General features: G+C 41.2%; 1 protein-coding gene across 7 annotated transcripts in view; it reads left to right on the forward strand.

The window, feature by feature from the left end:
• Positions 1–6,388: 6,388 nt before the first annotated feature.
• LOC106588567 (A kinase (PRKA) anchor protein 9) overlaps positions 6,389–22,911 on the forward strand; it is a 142,083-nt gene continuing 125,560 nt past the window's right edge. For all 7 annotated transcript variants that reach the window (XM_045709244.1, XM_045709243.1, XM_045709248.1 and 4 more), the window contains exon 1: positions 6,389–6,685. In XM_045709244.1, the coding sequence (XP_045565200.1) occupies positions 6,638–6,685 (48 nt within the window). In that variant the 5' untranslated portion in view covers positions 6,389–6,637. The remainder of the gene's footprint in view (positions 6,686–22,911) is intronic.

The raw sequence follows: 22,911 nt of genomic DNA on the forward strand, positions 1-22,911 counted from the left end.
GCCAATCAGTATTCAAGGGTCAACCCACCCAGTTTATAATCCTCAAATTACCACCGGCTAAATCTATGTGTCACGACTTCCGCTGAAGTCGGTTCCTCTCCTTTTTCGGGCAGCGTTCTTCGTCACCGGTCTTCTAGCCATCACCGATCCATCTTTCATTTCCCATTTGTTTTGTCTTATTTTCGCACACACCTGGTTTACATTTCCCTCATTACTTGTCGTGTATTTAACCCTCTGTTCCCCCCATGTCTGTGTGTGAAATTGTTTGTTGTAAGTGCTTGTGCACATTTTGACTGGTGCGCGATGGGTTTTGTACCCATATTTTGTATTTCTGGATGCCGTTGGTTTTCATAATTAAACTGCTCCGTTTATTACCCAGTTCTGCTTTCGGGTGGGTGGTCGAAGACCGCCCGGAAGCGGTGGGTGAAATCCTCGAAATGGTCCAGCGCCACATCTCCTTCTCCCCACACGGCGTTGGCCCACTCCAGGGCTTTCCCCGAGAGGCACGAGACGAAGGCGGACACGGGTAGAGCGGCGGGTGAACGCCTTTTCCATCTGAGGCAGGGGACGAGGAGCGCCCAGGAGTAGGCGATGGACTTTCGGACCCTGGCCGCCGGCGCGGGATGGAAAGACAGGGCCCTGATCGACCACTATCACTGCAGTTTGCGCGAGGACGTCCGTCGAGAGTTGGCCTGCAGGGACACCACCCTCACCTTCGACCAGCTGGTGGACCTGTCCATTCGGCTGGATAACCTGCTGGCTACCCGCAGACGTCCAGAGCGGGGTCTGTCGGTTCCAACCCCCAGCACCACCGCTCCGATGCCCATGGAGCTGGGAGGTGCTGCACTCAGGGAGACCGGAGGAGGTTCCGTCTCGTGCACCATCTGCGGCCGCAGAGGGCACACTGCTGGTCGGTGCTGGGTTGGTCCCTCTGGGGGTCGAGGCAGCAGGCAGGGCACTCTGGCGTCACCCCAGGTGAGAAGGCACCATTCTCACCTAGAGCCCTCTGTTGCACACATGTTTTTGTTTGTTACTTTTCCTGAGTTTTCCCATAGTTTAGGGATCCCCATCGTATCCCCATCGTTCCAGTGGCTATGCCCTTCTCAGTTCATGCCTTAGACAGTCGACCATTAGGGTCAGGGTTGATTAGGGAGGCCACCGCTCCTCTGGGCATGGTGACGCAGGGGGGTCACAAGGAGAGAATCAGTCTCTTCCTTATTGACTCTCCTGCGTTTCCCGTGGTGCTAGGCCTACCCTGGTTAGCTTATCATGACCCCACTGTTTCATGGCAATGGAGGGCTCTCATAGGGTGGTCGCAAGAGTGCTTGGGGAGGTGTTTAGGGGTTTCCGTTGGTGCTACTACGGTGGAAAGTCCAGACCAGGTCTCCACCGTGTGCATTCCCCCCGAATATGCCAATTTGGCTCTCGCCTTCTCCAAAAAGAAGGCGACTCAATTACCACCCCATCGACGGGGCGATTGTGCGATAAATCTCCTGGTAGACGCCGCACTTCCCAGGAGTCACGTGTATCCCCTGTCACAGGCGGAGACGCCGGCTATGGAAATATATGTCTCCGAGTCCCTGCGTCAGGGGTACATTCGGTCCTCCACTTCACCCGCCTCCTTGAGTTTATTTTTTGTGAAGAAGAAGGAGGGAGGTCTGCGCCCGTGTATTGACTATCGAGGCCTCAATCAGATGACTGTGAGTTACAGTTACACTCTACCTCTGATCGCCACAGCGATTGAGTCAATGCACAGGGCACGCTTCTTCACCAAACTAGATCTCAGGAGCGCGTACGACCTGGTGCGTATCCGGGAGGGAGACGAGTGGAAGACGGCGTTTAGTACTACCTCAGGGCATTATGAGTACCTCGTCATGCCGTACGGGTTGATGAATGCTCCATCAGTCTTCCAAGCCTTTCTGGACGGCTGCGGTTATTACCCAGTTCTGCTCTCCTGCGTCTGACTTCCCTGCCACCACCCCTTATACTATGACGTTAAAATGCCTATTTACTCTGTTCCATCTGACTGTGCAATCCACTGTCTCATCAGCCCAGCCAGGCAATTTATGAACTTGATCTCCACTATAAAAAGCAACTAGACATTATCTCATATTTCTTTTAGACTAACATTTCATTTTCAACAGGAGAGATTTATATACACCTTGCTGTCTGTCTCTCCGACATTGCAACATTGTTTCGCTATTCAAATTCAATCTCCAGCTGTCCAATAGTAATGCATGTGTTGGGAGTCGGGACAAGACAGAAAGGCAGGCAGTGTTTCCCAGCCAGTTGAAGTCATGAATCAGCTGGCATCATTTTTATGGATATATACAAAGAAATGTACATTGAAAAAAGGTGCAGCTGATTCAAACAAGTGCAGCTAGTTTGCAGTCTTTCCAGCTTCAGTTTGAAGTGATTATGTTAGCTGTGTTGTTGGCTAGCTCCTCTGATCAACAGTGTCCTGACGAGCGAACACATTTTCTATGCCAGGCAAAATCGCGCCTCATTGCAATGGAGGTATCCAAATAAATGTCACAATGAAAACAGCTTCAACGAATGCAAATGCATGTCACGTCCTGACCAGCAGAGGGCGTAATTGTGTTAGTCTTGGTCAGGATGTGGCAGGGGGTTTGTGTTTGTTAAATGTTGTGTGGGTGATTGGACTCCCAATTGAAGGCAGGTGTGTTGAGTTGCCTTTGATTGGGAGTCCTATATAGGAGTGTGTGTTTTTCTTTGGGGTTGTGGGTAGTTGTTTTTGCACTGCTTTTAGTTAGCAGGCAAAACTGTTGCTGTCTTGTTTATTGTTTTGTTTTTTCACCGTGGATGCTTTACTCTTTTTGAATTAAACTATGAGTATCCACATTCCCGCTGCGCCTTGGTCCATTCTTGAAGGCGGTTGTGACAATGCAGCTACTTTGCTGTTATTCTGGTGCACTTTTTGACGTGACTGGAAGTTAGCCGTAGTTGGCTAACTAGCAAGCAAGGGATAAGAACATTATAGATACAGTACAATAAGACTGAAGACTGGGAAGGGCTTCTGGCAACCAAACCGATAAAAAGGAACTACCAGCAGGCCTGGGAGTGACCCTGTATTTGTGACTGGACTATATCTTGTGGAAGGATTAAATAACATTAATAAATTCATCAAAATAACGTTTTTAATGAAAATATGTAAATCATTATTTGAATATGTTGGTAATCTGTTGTATAAAATATAATAATGCCCTTGAAGTTGGTGTTTGGAGGATATATTGGCATGGTTTGCCAGCCCTCGACTTTGTCTCAGGCCTAACAACACCCATGCCAATATATCCTCCAAACACTGACTTCTTGGTCATTATCACTTAAGTATAATACAATACAGTACAGTAATACAGTTCACACTCAAAAAGATTAGCCTACTGGAGCTAGTTTAATTTATTTACCCAAGAGATGATATAGCTAGCTACTTCTATGGGCTTTTATGTTTTTCTTTCGTGCATAATGTGCAGTAGCCTATATCATACATATGTATTGAATAACGGCAAAATATTTTGGGCATTTTTGGGCTTCATTAAATGTCATTAATGTAGGGCTCATAAAATGTATTTAATATATGGCTCATTAGGATCAGGTTTGAATTTTAATGCTGATCAAATCTCTGATCAAATCCAGACATTTATATGCTTTATAATGTTTTTGAATGACACTTCCTGTTTAGTGGGAAATACCGGGTTACCCGGGAGAAAAGTCATTTATTCTCGGGATGGAACATTTGTAAAATACCGGGAAAATATTCAACCCAAGTACAATGACTGAAATGCACTTGGGATGGTCACCTAATCACATAATTATTGTTAGAGGAATATCTCTGGTAAATTGCAGCAACTTCTTGTGTATTGAAGGCCATCATGACCATGGATTCCTCCAATCAGCCCATCTCAAGGCTGGAGAAGGAGAACTATCAAGGTGTTGTTTGGCATTGGACAATGAGACACAAAAGGCCCTTATACTTTATTCATGCCATCCATCTAAGTTTCAAGTTGTTATTGTCACATGCACAAGTACAGTGAAATGGCTTTCGTTTTCATTGTCCCCGCAGCCAGCTGACTCTGTGCACCTCTGTCAGCTGTCCACTTCAGTTCCAATCCTTGCAGCTCAAGACCGCGACGGCGGGAAGAAGTATCATCCTCCATCTCTTCCTTGATGAGCCCCTGTGCTCATACATATTTTAATATGGCACACAGAGCTATCTTCATTATTCAAATGGTTTTTATTCCACCGCTCGGATGTTAAAGGAAAGATAATGCTTTGTCAAGGCGCCGGTCTCTCTGCTAATTTAAGTCATGTCTGGCGGGAGAGAGGCTCAATATTACCGTTCTGTACAAATAATCAGCAATGCAGTATGTTTTTCATTATGATCGCCGTCGCTTCCTTATTCTCCCACTCGATCCACAGCTCATAAAGAGGGTCTCATCTGTGTCTCGTTACTGATATGATGAACAGTTATTGTGCTGGCTTACACTTTTCTTTAGTTTACTTGTTGTTGTTATGTTCATCCCAGGGCACATACACTTAAAATCAGTAACTTTCTCCATACCTTAATGTTATGGCCTAAGTCAACTGCTGAAATGTGACTGCTTTATTTGTATGTACACACTTAAAAAGCCAGCTTATTCATATTTTATCAGACACTCTAATCTAGAGCGATTTACAGGAGCAATTAGGGTTAAGTGCCTTGCTCTAGCCTACATCAACCGATTTTCACCTAATTGGCTCAGGGATTTGAACCAGAGACCTTTTGGTTACTAGCCAAACACTCTTTACAACTAGACTGTCTGCCACCCCAGTGAAAATGGGTGGAATTCAGTTTATAGAGAGCATAAAGAGTTTCTTTCTTTTTACTTGACATAGGCCTACTGTATTGGTGATCCAGAAAGGCACCTAACCAATACATTTGTTTATTATTGTAACCTATGGTTATTTATTCAAGCCTTGAATGCTTGTTTTGTTACAGTGCAAATCATGGTCTTGTAGCATTTTTTCCTCAAATGTATTTGTTAAGGGATTCTGTTGAGACCTCATAGGGCAGCATGAGTACGGTATCTGATATGACTGTGAATATCCCATAATCCTAAAACCCACAGGAAGCTGCTGGGGGGTAGAACGACTCATAATAATTTCTGGAATGGCATGAATGGACTCACTAATTCCGCTCCAGCCATTACCACGAGCCTGTCCTCCCCAATTAAGGTTCCGCCAACCTCCTGCGCTATAGCTGCCCCTGGATCGGTCTCTCTGATAATGGCATTTAGCAGGATTGTGATCCTCAAGACTAAATCAATAGGGAAATAGATATTGACCAACAGTAATGTCCCAAAGCCTATTTTCAGGCTCTTCTCAGCCCTCATTGTTTCTTTCAAGACGAACTGGAAACAAACAACCTCTACCAAAACAACCCAACTCCTATAGTTTAACTGTCGAAATGTCTTTGTGGACCCTATGAAAACTGTCACTGTGTTGACATACTCTAGATCAGTTTCCTGATCCATTTGTTGATGCCCTGCAATTGTGGTGGTGCTTGGGTTACTGTGCCACTGACATAGTACTCCTCAGAGCCATCCATTATTAAAAGCCTAAAACTTTCAGATGGGCAGCACAAACAACAAAAGTTCACAGGTGGGATCTGAGCTAAGGATGTCGAAGAGAAGATGGGTGGAATTCAAGATCTGCCAGACCATAAGCTGCACAGCTCCCATCAGTTGAAGACACAGACCCCCTTCTCCTGCTGTTGCCGGTATGTAGGTGTCACTGTCTGTGTAGAAGCTTCAAAGGTTTGATGTTTCTTTTCTGTGAGCTTTCTTGACCTAAATCACATTACATTGCTGATTATCAGGGTTTGCATGGTTTTCCAGCGCAATGGAGAATCCAGAGAATGTTGCTAAATGCTATAAGTGGTATAATTTGTGATGAGGTTGGGGTGGAAGCATTGACTGTAAATGTCAGATGGACATATTCTATGATTATGTGCAAATTGTGCTCTCTTTTATATTAGTTTAATACCAAAATTGCAGAAATAATCATATGGAGAGACCACTATAAATTTGTCATGATATTATTATTAGAGTACGAAAACTTTTGTATTTATTTTTAACTCTAAGCTCAGTTTGAACAATATTGTGAATGTTTTAGATCTGTTCTTAACTGGGCAGTGTGAAATGAATCATGATTAGCAATTGTGCAACACAGTGACTTTGTTTGCACCTCCACAGAAATTATTTTTATTTACTCACGCATATGATTTCAATCAATGTATAATTAATTTGTGTACAGTATGTTTCCCTCTGTAATTTGTTTTAATCAAATGACACGTTTTGACATTTCCTGCAGTACGTTCCTAAAGGGGCGTAGCAGCAGAAAACAGCCACCTACGTGACGTCAACGCAATCGTGTTTACGTGGATAACATGGCGGCGGAGATGTGGTTGTAGCAAGGACTATGTCTTCTCCTAATGCAAGCCTGTCGCAGTGATATGAAACCATTACTAAACAAAGTGAATGTCAACAAACAGAAACTTTCCCAACAGACTCTGGGCTAATTTGCTAACTCTTCGCATGAAGCCCTTTTCCCTCTTCTCTCAGCCACAGTGACAACGGTAATGGAAGACGAAGAGAGGCAAAAGAAGCTCGAGGCCGGCAAGGCAAAGGTATGATAGCCTAGTACTAGCTATCTAGCCGAGGTCAATTATTTATCTGCGTTTCAAAGTTTCTGGTAGTCTGGCTTGGGAACCACATTCATTGCTGCACGTGCTCAGTTATACATGGGCTTATATCGTTTTATTTAGTAGTAGTTTCGGGAGCCCCTTCCGTGTTTCCCTCCCTGTCAGCTGTCACTACTAGAAAACATGCGCCCCCATGGCATGGATGACAGCCCGGGGGGTTTAGGTGTCTGTGTTAGCCAGCTAGCAAGACTTCCTTTGTCATGTGAAGTTCCATTGGTATCTCATAAAAACGTGCTGTTTCCTCCTAAAATGTAGCTACCAGTTTTGAAGAGAAGTATTAATTTGAACTTAGATAGTTAGCGAACCAATTCATCCTTTCCTGTCAACGTCAGGCTTTATTAACACCACGTGATTAAAATATTGAGATTCTTGTGTGACAGGTTCAGGACATGCCCCTAGTTAGCTTGAGCAAACGCACATGTTCCATAAGTCACTGATTCTTGGTTTCCTTTTTTTATGCATGCTAACGTTACACTGTAACAATCAGTGCTACAAATGAGGTCATAACAACCCTGATGAATGATGTAAAAAAAAGAAAAGGTGCCAACTGCTTATCTCATGCAGAAGGGAGGTCACACAAGCTCTGCTCTCCATGAACTCAATCAATCAAGCTTTGCAATTCAACATATGCTCACCTCACATACTATTTCAATGTATGTATTATTTTAATTCGAATTTTCAATACAATTTCGAAATATCCAGTGAACAGGCACAGTAGCCTACTTTATGATGATACGATAACCCACCCTCATAGTCAACTGAGAAGGATGACGATAGTGTAAAAATAGAATTGTCACTTCCATGCTAGAGTCCCAAAAATATATAAAAGGGTGCTTGGAGGCAGATGGAAGGAAAGTAGACTGGACTGTTAATGCAGGTTAGCCTCTACAAATCCGAGTGGAAGACTCCTCCCTCGTCTCTTACATGTAGGCTCACTTTTTGTGAACAGTCACGTCACAAGTAAGACTGTTGAATAAACTTCATTTGAACGTACTTCACCTGTTGTCTGCTGATTTTGTCCATATGTAGGAGGTAATCTGAGACAATATCCACAGAGTAGTGTTATTAACACGACTTTCTGTACGCTGGTCTGTATGTCGGTTTGTATTTTCAATGCTGACGAAATTCGCAACGATTTGCATATGTCAACAATGGCAGAGTTTAACTGAAGCACAGACCAAAATTTGTCCCACGCAATGGGCTAGCAAATTTCACAAGTCCTTCCAGCTGATTGCGAGGGAATGTGCTTTGGTCAACAATATTAGGCTATTTGTTTACATATTGTGCATCACGTGAAATGCATCAGGAGATGGAAAATACAAGCAACAGAACCTACCGGCGCTGCAAGGAAGTTGAGTAAACAACACTTTCCTGTGGTTACCCTATCTCTACTTCCTACCGCCAAAAGGACCAACAGCATGGACAATTGGTAATGTGCATTTAAAAATGATTGTATTCAACATTCTGGCTTGTAGAGACTATTGCATAATTTTTACAGCGACTTCTTTTAGACTGATATCCATGGAGTAAGCATGGTAACAGTCGAATGTTTAGACAAACTGAAAGTCCTTTCAGAATTTGAGGTTACCGACCTTTGCAGTGTCATTCCCCTGCCTTAGTTCCTTAACGAGCTTACGCCCTAATGCACAATACCTTGACTTGGCATCTCTCCACCATGCCACTAGAGGTTTATTTTGAGTCGTGAATCGATCTATTTTGAGCCAGTAGTATTTATTCAGTATTTGAAGGCTTGATGCTATTGAAAGGGAAAACACTTTTTGTGTCACCACACCTGAAACTATTTTGTAACGCGCAAATTAAAACTAGAGTGTCTCAATAATCAACTAGCAAGGCTATATTTAAATGCTCAGTAACATTAGCAGTAAGGCGCCACTACATCCTGGGGTTTGATCACAGGCTGTCACAACCGACCATGACTGGGAGCCCCATAGGGGGGCGCACAATTGGGCCAGCGCCGTCCGGATTAAGGGAGGGTTTGGCCAGAGGGGGGCTTTCCTTGGCTCATCATGCTCTAGCCACTCCTTGTGAACAATGATTCCACCGACTCATTGGTGCGGCTGACTTACGGGTTTAGCGAGCAGTCTCTTAAGAAGTAGGCGGCCAGGCGTTTGGAGGACACAAGTCTCGACCTTTGCCTCTCCCAAGGCCATTGAAGTTGCAGCGATGAGACAAGGCTGTAACTAGCAATGGGAGAAAATAAGTTAAACTACTTAATAAAATAAGAAATGCTTCAGAGTGGTTGCAAAGGTATAGGTCTAGGCCATCTAGGAGTCAAAGAAATGGAAAACAATAAGTGGTCAAATGGTCGAGGAGTGTGTTAATTCATTAGGGCTCTCCCCTCTTCGATTACCTGCTTCGGGAGAGGATACACAAGAGTATCCTCCTGGCAGCTAGCGCGGAAGTGTTTAAAAAATCTTTGAACCAGTTGTTTTCTCGAAAGCATTTCAAAACGATACACTACTTATGCTTTTATCTATACTGAACAAAAATATAAAAACGCAACCTACAACAATTTCAACTATTTTACTGAGTTACGGTTCATTTAAGGAAATCAGTCAATTGAAATTAATTAGGCCCTAATCTATGGATTTTACATGGGAGGGCATAGGCCCACCCACTTGGGAGCAAGGCCCACACACTGGGGAGCCAGGCCCAGCCAATCAGAAGAAAAACAAATCCCAATAAAAGGGCTTTATTACAGACAGAAATACTCAGTTTCATCAGCTGTCCGAAGTGGCTGGTGTCAGGTCCTATGCTGGCGTGGTTACATGTAGTCTGTGGTTGTAGGCCAGTTGGACGTTCTGCCAAATTCTCTAAAACAATGTTGGAGGCAGCTTATGGTAGAGAAATGAACATTCATTTCTCTGGCAACATCTCTGGTGGACATTATGGTAGTCAGCATGACAATTGCACGCCCCCCTCAACTTGAGACATCTTTGGCATTATGTTGTGACAAAACTGCAACTTTTAGTTTCCTTTTATTGTCCTCAGCACCAGGTGCACCTGTGTAATGATCATGCTGTTTAATCAGCTTCTTGATATGCCACACATTTCAGGTGGATAGATTATCTTTGCAAAGGAGAAATGTTCACTAACAGGGATGTGCACAACATTTGAGAGAAATAAGCTTTGTGTGCGTATGGAGCATTTCTGGGATCTTTTATTTCTGCTCATGAAACGGGACCAACACTTATCTTGCGTTTTATATTTTTGTTCAGTGTATAAAATGTTTTGGACAACTAGCTAAATGAGTTATCACTTTACGCATTTATTTTAGGATTCCATCCCTGTAAACATAGTTTGCCTGGTAACATGCGAGTGGAGGAGGAGTCTCATTTCATACAAGCACAACACCACTCCGGTTGCCGTGGACTGGAGTGGCTTATCCCTGCTATAAACCAACATGCATGGCATTTATACAGTGGGCCAATTTCAAGCTGCTTGATTTGATGTGTTGAACTCCTATTGTGTAAATACTACCTTGGAGGTATTAGGCCTTTTTGTGTCACTGACCTTTCCTAGCTCATTTAAATTAAATAGCGCTAGGCTATTCGTTAAACACATGTGCTTATCTAACATATGTTCAGAAAATGTGTCTTTAAATAAATAGACAAACAGTAGAGTAGTATCAAATACATTTCTTCTTGTTCTGCACTATGCTGTGACTTAGCAGGCCCCACAATCAGATTGAATGATTTTCTATGGAAAGGGGGGCATTGCTACTAATGTTAGCGCTATCTGTTCCCGTAGACTTCCAGTAATTGAGACTGTCTATTTAAAAGTGTGTCTCGGCAGAAATATTGAATTGTTAAAAACCTTTTTTATAAATTCTAAATTAATATAGGGAAAGCACTGAACTCCCAAGACCTTGAATTCCTTCAAATAAAATTTTATGGTAATCAACCTAAGTGGAGGCTCAAATATATTCCATATTCTTGAGTGTGTGATCTTCAATCAAGCAGGATGTTTTCCTTTTGCGTGCCATCATTTAATCTGTGAATGCACACTGTCATGACGTTGGCCTGTGGGTAGGTTTATGACCCCCCATAAATACCTTTGTCCCTTTTCTCTCTCTTGACTCTACAGAAGGACTCTTGAAAATCCTTTGGTTAACATAGTCTGTGAACATCAAAAGGTGGGGGGAAGGAACCATATTTCGGCAATCCAACCAGTTGAAAATATGCGTTGGTACTAAATGAATATGATGCCAGATCAGTTGGCGTCTGAGACATTCTTACTAATGATAGGATGACAAACTGTATCTCGGAAAGTCTACACATTATAGTTAGCAGATTCACATGGAATTGTTGTGCAATTTAAATGTTTAAATATGAAACTATTTGTGTTCATATCTCTGCGGACTTTGAGTTGCCTATAGGCAATTGGGCAAAATAATAGGCCTACACTTGATTTATGCTACATTATTGCATGCTAAATGTTTGTGATCAGTGATAAATGAGAAAACAATAGATGAGCTTATACCACCTCCACTTATTTGCCCAGTCAAAAACCAATTAACCAAATAGCCTATACAGACAGATTCAGTGAAACAAAATCACATTGATTGATTATCAGACAAGTCAGTGAATTCATAGGCTTTTGGTCAGGAGTAGCCCTAGGCTACCAAGCAACTGCGAGTGAAGAGTAAAATAATCCACTTGTTAAACTACATAACATGCTGGCACAATTTTCTAATACATGAGCCAACTACACAAGATGATCATGAGCAGCACTCCCCTTAACTTAGCTAATGTTTCCCCAACCTAATTGTAGCCTAACCAATATCCAAACGGAGATTCAGTGAAAACTAAAATCGGACATTATTGATTTATCAAGACGAATCCCCACCCTTGTCTCAAAGCAGCGCGATGGCGCTGTCCCAATCAAAACAGTGCTGAAATGATCAAGTTGACCACGTGTGGGTAGGCTATTGCTTCAAATTTATTACAAGGATTGGATGACTTTGGGAGATTCATTAAGCAACAATTTGATACATGCCTTCAATTGCGTTAGCCTACTTTATTCATCATCATCATTCAGTGACATTTATTCCCTCAGTAATTCTTTATTGATTCATCCAGTTGTGGTTAAGAAAACAGTGCATGCTTAGTAGGGGCTATGCAAAGAGAGAAACTTTGCGAGGCATGTCACAGGCATGGTAAATTAGTGCGATTTTTGGTCTGTGTATGAAAAGGATAATACAGTGATTTCCTTACCAATGCTATCCCTCACAGTTATGATGCCTCACCTGAAGGAATTTGAACTCCAATGACTTCAATAGAAATGTTTTGATGTTGGCTTCCATGGGGGCTGTTACAGGTTCCTCTGCACCCCGCCATCAACATTTGTTTTTAGGGAAAACATTGCCAATGCCTTACTTTTCCTATTTCCCATTCACCCAGGTGGCTATATCAAACCTCATGGGTTTTACTGAGCATATAGCCTAGCATTGTAGTGAATTCCATTCCATCTTTCTGCACATTCAACAATAACAGCCAGGTCGATATGCATTTGATTTAAAGTGTGTACTTTTCACAAATGAAAGAACATGAACATCCTACAGTCAAGTCAACCCCTCTGCTCCATGGTATTGTAATTGTGCCTCAACAGCTTCTCCTTTCACCATTTTCTTGCACGTCCTAATATTATGCTAAATATTTAAAGGACTGGAGCCATTATGTAGTAAGTTTGTGGCTGAGGAGAATCATAAAACCCACCATTTCATATGTTCTCTGGAGCACAGAGGCCCAAAAGGCTCTCGCTTAAAAATAATACAGAAGAGCCTCTCCACAGTCTGCAATGGAGAACTGTTGGAAACATGAGATGTCTAATTTATTTTATTTCAATTGCAATACTGGCCTTTTTAGATCATTGACATGTTTTATTTTTTGCCCCTATTAGACTTTGCTGCCTGTAGCCTATGCTTTTTTTGATGGTGTCGGAATCACTATGTGTCATGACTGTGTTGACATGCCAACTTTTGATTGTCGCAGCAGCAGTCAAGATGGCTGTCGGGCATTGTGCCAGCAACAGCAAGTGGCTTACCTCGTCACTGGAAAGACACTAATCGTGCTTTAGAGCTCTGACACAGCCCATTTGACTGTTCACGTAAATGGAGTTTAGGGCTTGTTGATTTTATTCATCAGGGATTTTGAAATCCTTGGGCGGGCCGCCTAAGCATTTTTTTTTTGCATGGCCTAAGTCCAAACAGGGAAAAAATATATATACTCTACCTACCGTTCAAATTTTTTAATTTAAAAAAAAATTTTAAAAGAGAAGCAAAAGATTTTTGTCCATTAAAATAACATCAAATTGATCAGAAATACAGTGTAGACATTGTTAAGAGCTGGAAACGGCTGTTTTTTTTATGGAATTTAATGGAATTGTCCCGCAGGTGTGATGTTCGGATGTACTGATCCTGTGCAGGTGTTGTTACACGTGGTCTGCCACTGCGAGGACGGTCAGCTGTCCGTCCTGTCTCCGTGTAGCGCTGTCTTAGGTGTCTCACAGTATGGACATTGCAATTTATTGCCCTGGCCACATCTGCAGTCCTCATGTCTCCCTGCAGCATGCCTAAGGCACGTTCACGCAGATGAGCAGGGACCCTGGGCGTCTTTCTTTTGGTGTTTTTCAGAGTCAGTAGAAAGGCCTCGTTAGTGTCCTAAGTTTTCATAACTGTGACCTTAATTGCCTACCGTCTGTAAGCTGTTAGTGCCTGAAAGACCGTTCCACAGGTGCATGTTCATTAATTGTTTATGGTTCATTGAACAAGCATGGGAAACAGTGTTTAAACCCTTCACAATGAAGATCTGTGAAGTTATTTGGCTTTTTAGGGATTATCTTTGAAGACAGGGTCTTGAAAAAGGGATGTTTCTTTTTTGCTGAGTTTACATAGGTGTTCAGAGGCCCATTATCAGCAACCATCACTCCTGTGTTCCAATGGCACCTTGTGTTAGCTAATCCAAGTTTATAATTTTAAAAGGCTAATTGATCATTTAGAAAACTCTTTTGCAATTATGTTAGCACAGCTTTCAGCTGTGGTGCTGATTAAAGAAGCAATTGAACTGGCCTTCTTTATACTAGTTGAGTATCTGGAGCATCAGCATTTGTGGGTTCGATTGCAGGATCAAATTGGCCAGAAACAAAGACTTTCTTCTGAAACTCGTCAGTCTATTCTTGTTCTGAGAAATGAAGGCAATTCAATGCGAGAAACTGCCAAGAAACTGAAGATCTCGTACAACGCTGTGTACTACTCCCTTCACAGTACAGCATAATTGCAAAAGGGTTTTCTAATGATCATTTAGCTTTTTAAAATGATCAACTTGCATTAGCTAACACAACGTGCCATTGGAACACAGGAGTGATGGTTGCTGATAATGGGCCTATGTAGAGATTCCATAAAAAATCAGCTCCAATAGTCATTTACAACATTAACAATGTCTACACTGTATTTCTGATCAATTTGATGTAATTTTAAAGGACAAAATTAGCTTTTCTTTCAAAAACAAGGACATTTTTAAGTTAACCCAAGAAACAGCGACATTTTTATTTATATATTTTCCGGGATGGAAAAATGCTTTTAAATGACTACAACCATATATAAAGTACATAGAAAACACCTAATATATATTTTTTAAGGCTGCAATATGTCACTTTTTGGATGACCTGATCAAATTCACATAGAAATGAGAGTTATAGATCTGTCACTCATTGAATGCAAGTGTAAGAAGTGGTAGATCTGTTCTATGTTTGCTATTTCTATGCCCCCCGTTCTTTAGTTTTGTTTTTGCATCTTACTTTTGAGTTTTGTACACCAGTTTCAATCAGCTGAAAATACAATATTTTTAGTAATTGAAAATATATTTCACAACTGTTTAGATGGTACTATGATTCTCTACACTATACATTGTTTTGTCACATAAACTGAAATCAGTTCCAACTATTAGAATTTCAGCATCCATCAATAGGCAGCGAGATTTCAGCATATTGCACTTTTAATAATATTATCTTTGAGAATTTACAATCACCAAAATAAAAACTAGACGGGGAGAACCCCCCCCCCCACCCCACAAAAAAATACCATCTATTGATTTTGTTTGAGAAAATGAACACAGCATTAGCCATGGCAAAATGCATAGAATTGCATGAAATTTGCTTTCAAACTGCAACATTTTCTCTTAGCTCCATGGAGAAATTACTAGAATTGCAGGAAATTTGCTGAAAAATGCAAAAATGTCTCTACTCCGCCAACATAGGGGCCTCTAAACACCCACCACCTATGCTCCTTTCTACAAGATCCTTAAAGTAATAGACCTATCTTTACTTTGTGGGTGTATGGCATTTTTCTTCTGCTCTTGGAGGTGGCACTTTGAATCAATCCTGCAATTCCTAAAAACTGTCTGCTTCTTCCGACTCGCAAGCAATTACAAGTTTGAATCAAGTTTTAATACCCCGTATGGTGGTCACACTCTGTTTAGTCCATATTGAGCGTACGTTCGGAGCCTTTGGGTAATTAATCAGTCTTGACTCTGCTAATGACTCCATTTCGGTCTAAAGCTATCTTGTGTAATGGTCTAGTCTCCAGAGCCAAGTGCCCTTAGTTCAACCACGTTCATGATCATTTGGAGGTACAAAACTTTTAGGCTACCTATACGTTTTCCGTTTGTACACCCAGCTGTGGTTAGTGTATTGTTCAGCCTTTTGCCTTTGAGCATCTAATTCTGTAGCCTAAGTCATTCTAGTATTCATCTTGGCAATAAAGACGGGTGTTACAAATGTGATAAGGGTCCCATGTATTTAGGCCTATAACTACACACTACCACCTAATTGAATCTGCTGTTGATCGTTATTCATTGTCTTTCAATCAGTGCTTGTTACAACAACAAAAAATCACAGTAGCCTAGTGGGTACAGAAAACAAGCTATCTATAGTGTGATCTGTCTAAGTGAACAATCATCGCCCACTTACAGCAAACATTACTCAATGTGCCATAATTGATCAAATAGAAAGCCCCAAAAAAACACTGAACATAGTATGGTACGGTGTTCGATGTTAATTGTGTTTATCTATTGTTGGTATCAGTGGGGGGATAAGCAGTGACACTGAGTAACAGAAAATCGCTCTCTTGTAACGGTGCCAGCGGCTAAATTAGCTAACCTAGACCTTTTGTGAAACAACTCAATGATGGAATGCTTGATGCAGAAATCTCTAGAATTATTATCCAACAAGCCAGTGTTTTGATTTGAAGTGCTTAGAGTAGCATAGGAATAAGCAGTGAAGACTTAATTAGGCTACCTGTCTGTCCCAGATAAAGAATGTTTGCAAAACGTTGTCAGAATTACTCCGTCTTTTGAAACTGCAGATGGCATTATACACCTACGCAGGCCTCAGTCCCATGTGCTTGTCCAACTCGATGGTCCTTTGCCAAATAGGGCAACACAGAATCATCTGCAATTGAACTCTGTGAAAGATTAGCCAAGGATTCCAATTTACTTTTGGGAGAAAATGAATTGAATTTGTTTCTGCTGTGCAAATCCCCAAAGATCTGGACCAGACCATCTGCAAACTATTGGCCTACATGTATTAAAGCTATGCAAGCTAAAACTCTGTTGACATGCAGTAACTCCTCAGCCTCCCTATGTGTTAAAGTAAGCATAGATGTTGCAGTTTACACTTGGCCTAATGAAACTAATGAGTCTGTATTTTTGAAGATCTGCAAATAATCTGTATGAACCAAAAGTAATAATAGTTAGGTCTACCCTTTTTCAACCTCCTGTACCACAAGTGTTTTACTATGATTTTAATATTGGGCGATTCCAGCGTTATGGATGATACATTTGCACGCAAAATTACAACTATAATGTCTCACGCAATGCACAAACAAAATAGAAATTAACATTTGATGTGTGTGTCTATAGCACCCGTTGGGGGAGAGTGTACGCCTATAACCAAAAAGCAGACTTCTAAATATTAGCATGGATCTTAGCCTACATGAAATGGACAAGCTTTTTTTGGAGAATGAACATAATACCAAAAGTCTGAATTTGTAAGTCTTAGGTCAAAACATAGGTAGCCATTTTCAAAGGAAAGGCGTGGCTGAACACAAAAATTATAATTATGAAAAGATTGTCATTTCCATTATTACTTTAAAGAGGAAACAGGACCGTTATGGATGGTATAGAGTCTGAAATAGACATTCAAATTATTAAGATTTCTTAGTCAATATCTATCATAACACATTTGTGACTGACTGTTTCGATTCAGTTTTATGTAGCAAAATTTGAAATTGTGTTTTTTACATTGGAATAAAGTAGAGACTCAGAGCTAGAAAATGGTATATCATACACTATAGTTGAGGAACAATGGGAAAGTAATTATGCTTTGAAAGTTGATGGTAAAAGGGCTTTATATAAATTCATTTGTAACCTCACTTTTGAGAAATGGCCCTTGAATGTTTTGGTACCTACTGAGAGCTCTTCTTTGTGTACACCCATTCAGCATTGTTCACACCCTTTTAAGCTTTTGCCACAACCATCTCTTTAAGGATTCTAATGTGAGGCTATGTACTAAACAACCAAAGATTTCAAGACTAAAGGGCTGGCTTGTTCTACAGGTGTGTTTATACATTTTATCTGGAGTGTGGCATTCGTAAACTGAGAGCGTTGTCAGCTTGCTAGCTACTTCCAGGCACAAATGAGAGAACAGCTCACTCTGACCATTTTACTCGCCCTAGCAGAGCCGGTTAGGCTGTTTGTATGTTATCAGAGCGTTGGTGACTGCAACTGTGCTACTGGAAACAATTTAATTATGTTGTTTTGCAAACGTTTACTGACACTGGCCATATTTAACGGATGTTGAGTTTTCCTAAATTCGTCAGTTATTTTTCGAATTTACCAGCTACGTCAATCGACAGTTGTCGTAGTGACATCATAAACATTCTATTGAAATAGTTACAGTTGAAGTCGGAAGTTTACATACACTTAGGTTGGAGTCGTTAAAACTTGTTTTTCAACCACTCCACAAATTTCTTGTTAAACTATAGTTTTGGCAAGTCTGTTAGGACATCTACTTTGTGTATGACACAAGTCATTTTTTCCAACAATCGTTTACAGACAGATTATTTCACTTATAATTCACTATCACAATTCCAGTGTGTCAGAAGTTTACATACACTAACTGTGCCTTTAAACAGCTTGGAAAATTCCAGAAAATTATGTCATGGCTTTAGATGCTTCTGATTGACTCAAATGATATCAATTAGCCTATCAAAAGAAATCAACCAAGACCTCAGAAAAACGATTGGAGAACTCCACAAGTCTGGTTCATCCTAGGGAGCAATTTCCAAACGCCTGAAGGTACCACGTCCATCTGTACAAACAATAGCACACAAGTATAAACACCATGGGACCACGCAGTCGTCATACCACTCAGGAAGGAGACGCGTTCTGTCTCCTAGAGATGAACGTACTTTGGTGCGAAAAGTACAAATCAATCCAAGAACAACAGCAGAGGACCTTGTGAAGATGCTTGAGGAAACGGGTACAAAAGTATCTATATCCACAGTAAAACGAGTCCTATATCGACATAACCTGAAAGGCCGCTCAGCAAGGAAGAAGCCACTGCTCCAAAACCGCCATAAAAAAGCCTGACTACGGTTTGCAACTGCACATGGGGACAAAGATCGTACTTTTTAGAGAAATGTCCTCTGGTCTGATGAAACAAAAATAGAACTGTTTGGCCGTAATGACCATCATTATGTTTGGAGGAAAAAGGGGGAGGCTTGCAAGCCGAAGAACACAATCCCAACTGTGAAGAACGGGGGTGGCAGTATCATGTTGTGGGGGTGCTTTGCTGCAGGAGGGACTGGTGCACTTCACAAAATAGATGGCATTATGAGGGAGGGAAATTATGTGGCTATATTGAAGCAACATTTCAAGACATTAGTCAGGAAGTTAAAGCTAGGTCGCAAATGGGTCTTCCAAATGGACAATGACCCCAAGCATACTTGCAAAGTTGTGGAAAAATGGCTTAAGGACAACAAAGTCAAGCCCTGACCTCAATCCTATAGAAAATGTGTGGGCAGAACTGAAAAAGTATGTGCGAGCAAGGAAGCCTACAAACCTGTTTCAGTTACACCAGCTCTGTCAGGAGGAATGGGCCAAAATTCACCCAACATATTGTGGGAAGATTGTGGAAGTCTTGGGTCAAACATTTAAAGGCAATGCTACCAAATACTAATTGAGTGTATATAAACTTCTGACCCACTGGGAATGTGATGAAAGAAATAAAATAACCCTTTTACTATTATTCTGACATTTCACATTCTTAAAATAGTGGTGATTCTAACTGACCTAAGACAGGGAATTCTTACTGGGATTAAATGTCAGGAATTTTGAAAAACTGAGTTTAAATGTATTTGGCTAAGGTGTATGTAAACTTCCGACTTCAACTGTACTTGCATAGCGGAGTCTCTTGTTTGTACGTGTAGTGAGCTAGCTAAACAATGAACCATAATCCCAACTCTATGTTATTACCCTCCTTGAATCTGCAGGTAGCTAACCAACCAGGTTCAATGTTAGCTAGCTAACATTAGGCTATAACTAGCAATGCAAATGGCTCTGAGATACAAGTAATTTTACTACACAGATCATACATGTAACGTTAGCTAGCTAGCTAACAGTGCACTTTCACTTGCAATGAAAACAAATTTCTGACAAAATAAGAAATGTGTAATATCTGAAAATATAGCTAGCTAGACTCTCTTACCGTATACATGGATGAGCGCTTCTCCCTCTCTGTCGCGGATGCCATGGTTGCCCTTAGTTTGAAGATGTAATCCGGAGACAGGTGGTTTACAACAGCCTTCTGTCTGCGTATTTGCAATCAAACGCCAGAATTTTATTCATCTCCTTAGCTATCATACTCTAATTCCACTGATTTTAAAACTCGATCCTCCAGAAAGTGGAGAGCAACATTTATGCAATTCTGCTATGTGATATCTTTCAAAAAAGCTGCTTTAGAATGGATTACCAACACATCCTGACCAGCTCATATTATAGAGCGTAGCGTGCTACATGACAGACCAATCCAAACTCATCTCTCGGTGTCCAGCCTAATCATTATCTCAGCCAATCATGGCTTTGCTGAAGGTTGGTGTCTTTTTCTGTGGCTAAACCAACTAAGCTCTTAATTTAACTATTGTATTCCTACTTGCATATAAGTGTGTTTTTAAGGCACAGGAAAGTTCCATAAGGCATTTCTACCAAAAAACAAATTTTGATAATGGGGGGTTTACTACTAAGCTATATGGAATTGTTTTAGGAAGGTCATACCAAGGATCATTTTTCTATTTTATTTGGAATTTTATTACCCCTTGAAGTATCAAAGAAAAATCTAAAAACAATATTTGATAAAAAAATGTTTAGGCCTCACTGCTATTAGTCCATACAAACGCTTTGAATAACAGATTCACTACACGGAACAACATATAGTGTCTCTCCTATATCTCTGAGATATAAGATATCAGGAAACATTTGTTAGTTTTATTTTTCACATGTATTTTACATGATTTTTGAATGACTATGTCATCTCAGTACCCCACACATACAATTATCTCTAAGGTCCTCAGTCGAGCAGTGAATTTCAAACAGATTCAACCACAAAGAAGGGCACCTATTGGTAGATGGGTAAAAAAAAATATATATATATATTAATTACACTTTGGATGGTGTATCAATACACCTAGTCGCTACAAAGATACCGGCGTCCTTCCTAACTCAGTTGCCAGAGAGGAAGGAAATTGCTCAAGGATTTCACCATGAGGTCAATGGTGACTTTAAAACAGAGTTTAATGGCTATGATAGGAGAAAACTGAGGATGGATGAACAACGTTGTAGTTACACCACAATACTAACTTAATTGACTGAGTGAACTGAAGTAAGCCAGGCCTCCCGAGTGTGCAGCGGTCTAAGGCACTGCATCGCAGTGTTCGCACCGTCACTACAGCCTGGGGTTCGATCCAAGTCACAACCGGCCGTGACCTGGGGTACCATAGGGCGGTGCACAGTTGGCCCGGTTAGGTGAGCGTTTGGCCGGTGGGGCTTTACTTGGCTCATCGCGTTCTAGCGACTCCTTGTGGCGGGCCGGGTGCCTGCAAGCTGACTCTGGTCGTCAGTTGAACTGTTAATCCTCCGACACATTGGTGTGGCTGGCTTTCAGGTTAAGCGAGCGGGTGTTGAGAATCACGGCTTGGCATGTCATGTTTTGGAGGACGCATTACTCGACCTTTGCCTCTCCTGAGCCTGTTGGAGTTGCAGCAATGAGACAAGATCGTAATTGGATTCAAATTGGGGAGAAAAAGGGGGGAAAAAATGTAAAAAGGAAGCATGTACAGAATAAAAAAAAATATTAAAAAAAACTTACATCCTGTTTGCAACAAGGCACTAAAGTAATACTGCAAAGAATGTGGAAAAGCAATTAACCTTTGTCCTGAATACAAAGCGTTATGTTTGGGGCAAATACAATACGAGACATTACAAGGGTACTACTCTCCATATTTTCAAGCATAGTGGTCGCTGCAACATGTAATGGGTATGCTTGAAATCGTTAAGGAATGAGGAGTTTTTCGAGACACTGGGAGATGACTTCACATTTCAACAGGACAGTAACCTAAAACACAAGGCCAAATCTACGCCGGAGTTGCTTACCAAGAAGAGAGTGAATGTTCCTGGCCGAGTTACAGTTTTGACTTAAATTTACTTGAAAATCTATGGCAAAACCTGAAAATGTTTATCTAGCAAAGAATGTGCAAATATTGTACATTCCAGGTGGGCAAAGCTCTTAGTCTCACAACTGAAAGAAAGACTCACAGCTGTAATCACTGCCAAAGGTGCTTCTATGAAGTATTGACTCAGGCGTGAATACTTATCTAAATTAGATATTTTTGTAGTTATTTTTCAATACGTTTGATAAAGTGAAAACATTTCTGAAAACATGTTATCTTAATGGGCGAGGGGGGATTTTTTTTTAAATCCATTTTGAATTCAGGCTGTAACATAAGTGTGGAATAAGTTAAGGGGTATGAATACTTTCTGAAGGCACTGTACATAATGGTAGATGCTAAGGGTATAAACTACAGAAGTACGTTTTTGTCTTTATATACAGTACCAGTCAAAAGTTTGGACATCAACTCCTTTTTTTCTTTAATTTTACTTTTATCTACAATGTAGAATAATAGTGAAGACATCAAAACTATGAAATAACACATATGGGATGAAGTAGTAACCAAAAAATATTTTGTATTTGAGATTCTTCAAATTAGCCACGCTTTGCCTTGATGACAGCTTTCTTTGCACACGCTTGACAATCTCTCAACCAGCATCTCTCAATGCTTTTCCTGAAGTCGTGAAAGAATTCCCACGTATGCTGAGCACTTGTTGGCTGCTTTTCCTTCACTCTGCGGTCCAACTCATCCCGAACCATCGCAATTGGGCTGAGGTCGGGTGTTTGTGGAGGCCAGGTCATCTGATGCATTACTCCATCACTCTCCTTCTTTGTCAAATAGCCTTTACACAGCCTGGAGGTGTGTTTTGGGTCATTGTCCTGTTGAAAAACAAATGATAGTCCCACTGAGTGCAAACCAGATGGGATGGCGTATCGCTGCAGAATGCTGTGGTAGCCATGCTGGTTAAGTGTGCCTTGAATTCTAAATAAATCACAGACCGTGTCACCAGAGAAGCACACCATCACACCTCCTCCATGCTTCACGGTGGGAACCACACATGCGGAGATCATCCGTTCACCTACTCTGCGTTTCACAAAGACACGGCGGTTGGAACCAAAAATCTCAAATTTGGACTCATCAGACCAAAGGACAGATTTACACCGGTCTAATGGCCATTGCTCGTGTTTCTTAGCCCAAGCAAGTCTCTTCTCTTATTGGTGTCCTTTAGTAGTGGTTTCTTTGCAGCAATTCGACCATCAAGGCCTGATTCTTGAAGTCTCCTCTGAACAGTTGATGTTGAGATGTGTCTGTTACTTGAACTCGGTGAAGCATTTATTTGGGATGCAATCTGAGGTGCACTTATTATAATAAATGTATCCTGTGCAGCAGAGTTAACTCTGGGTCTTCC

Source organism: Salmo salar, chromosome ssa27 (genome assembly GCF_905237065.1).
Source record: "Salmo salar chromosome ssa27, Ssal_v3.1, whole genome shotgun sequence".
NCBI lineage: Eukaryota > Metazoa > Chordata > Actinopteri > Salmoniformes > Salmonidae > Salmo > Salmo salar.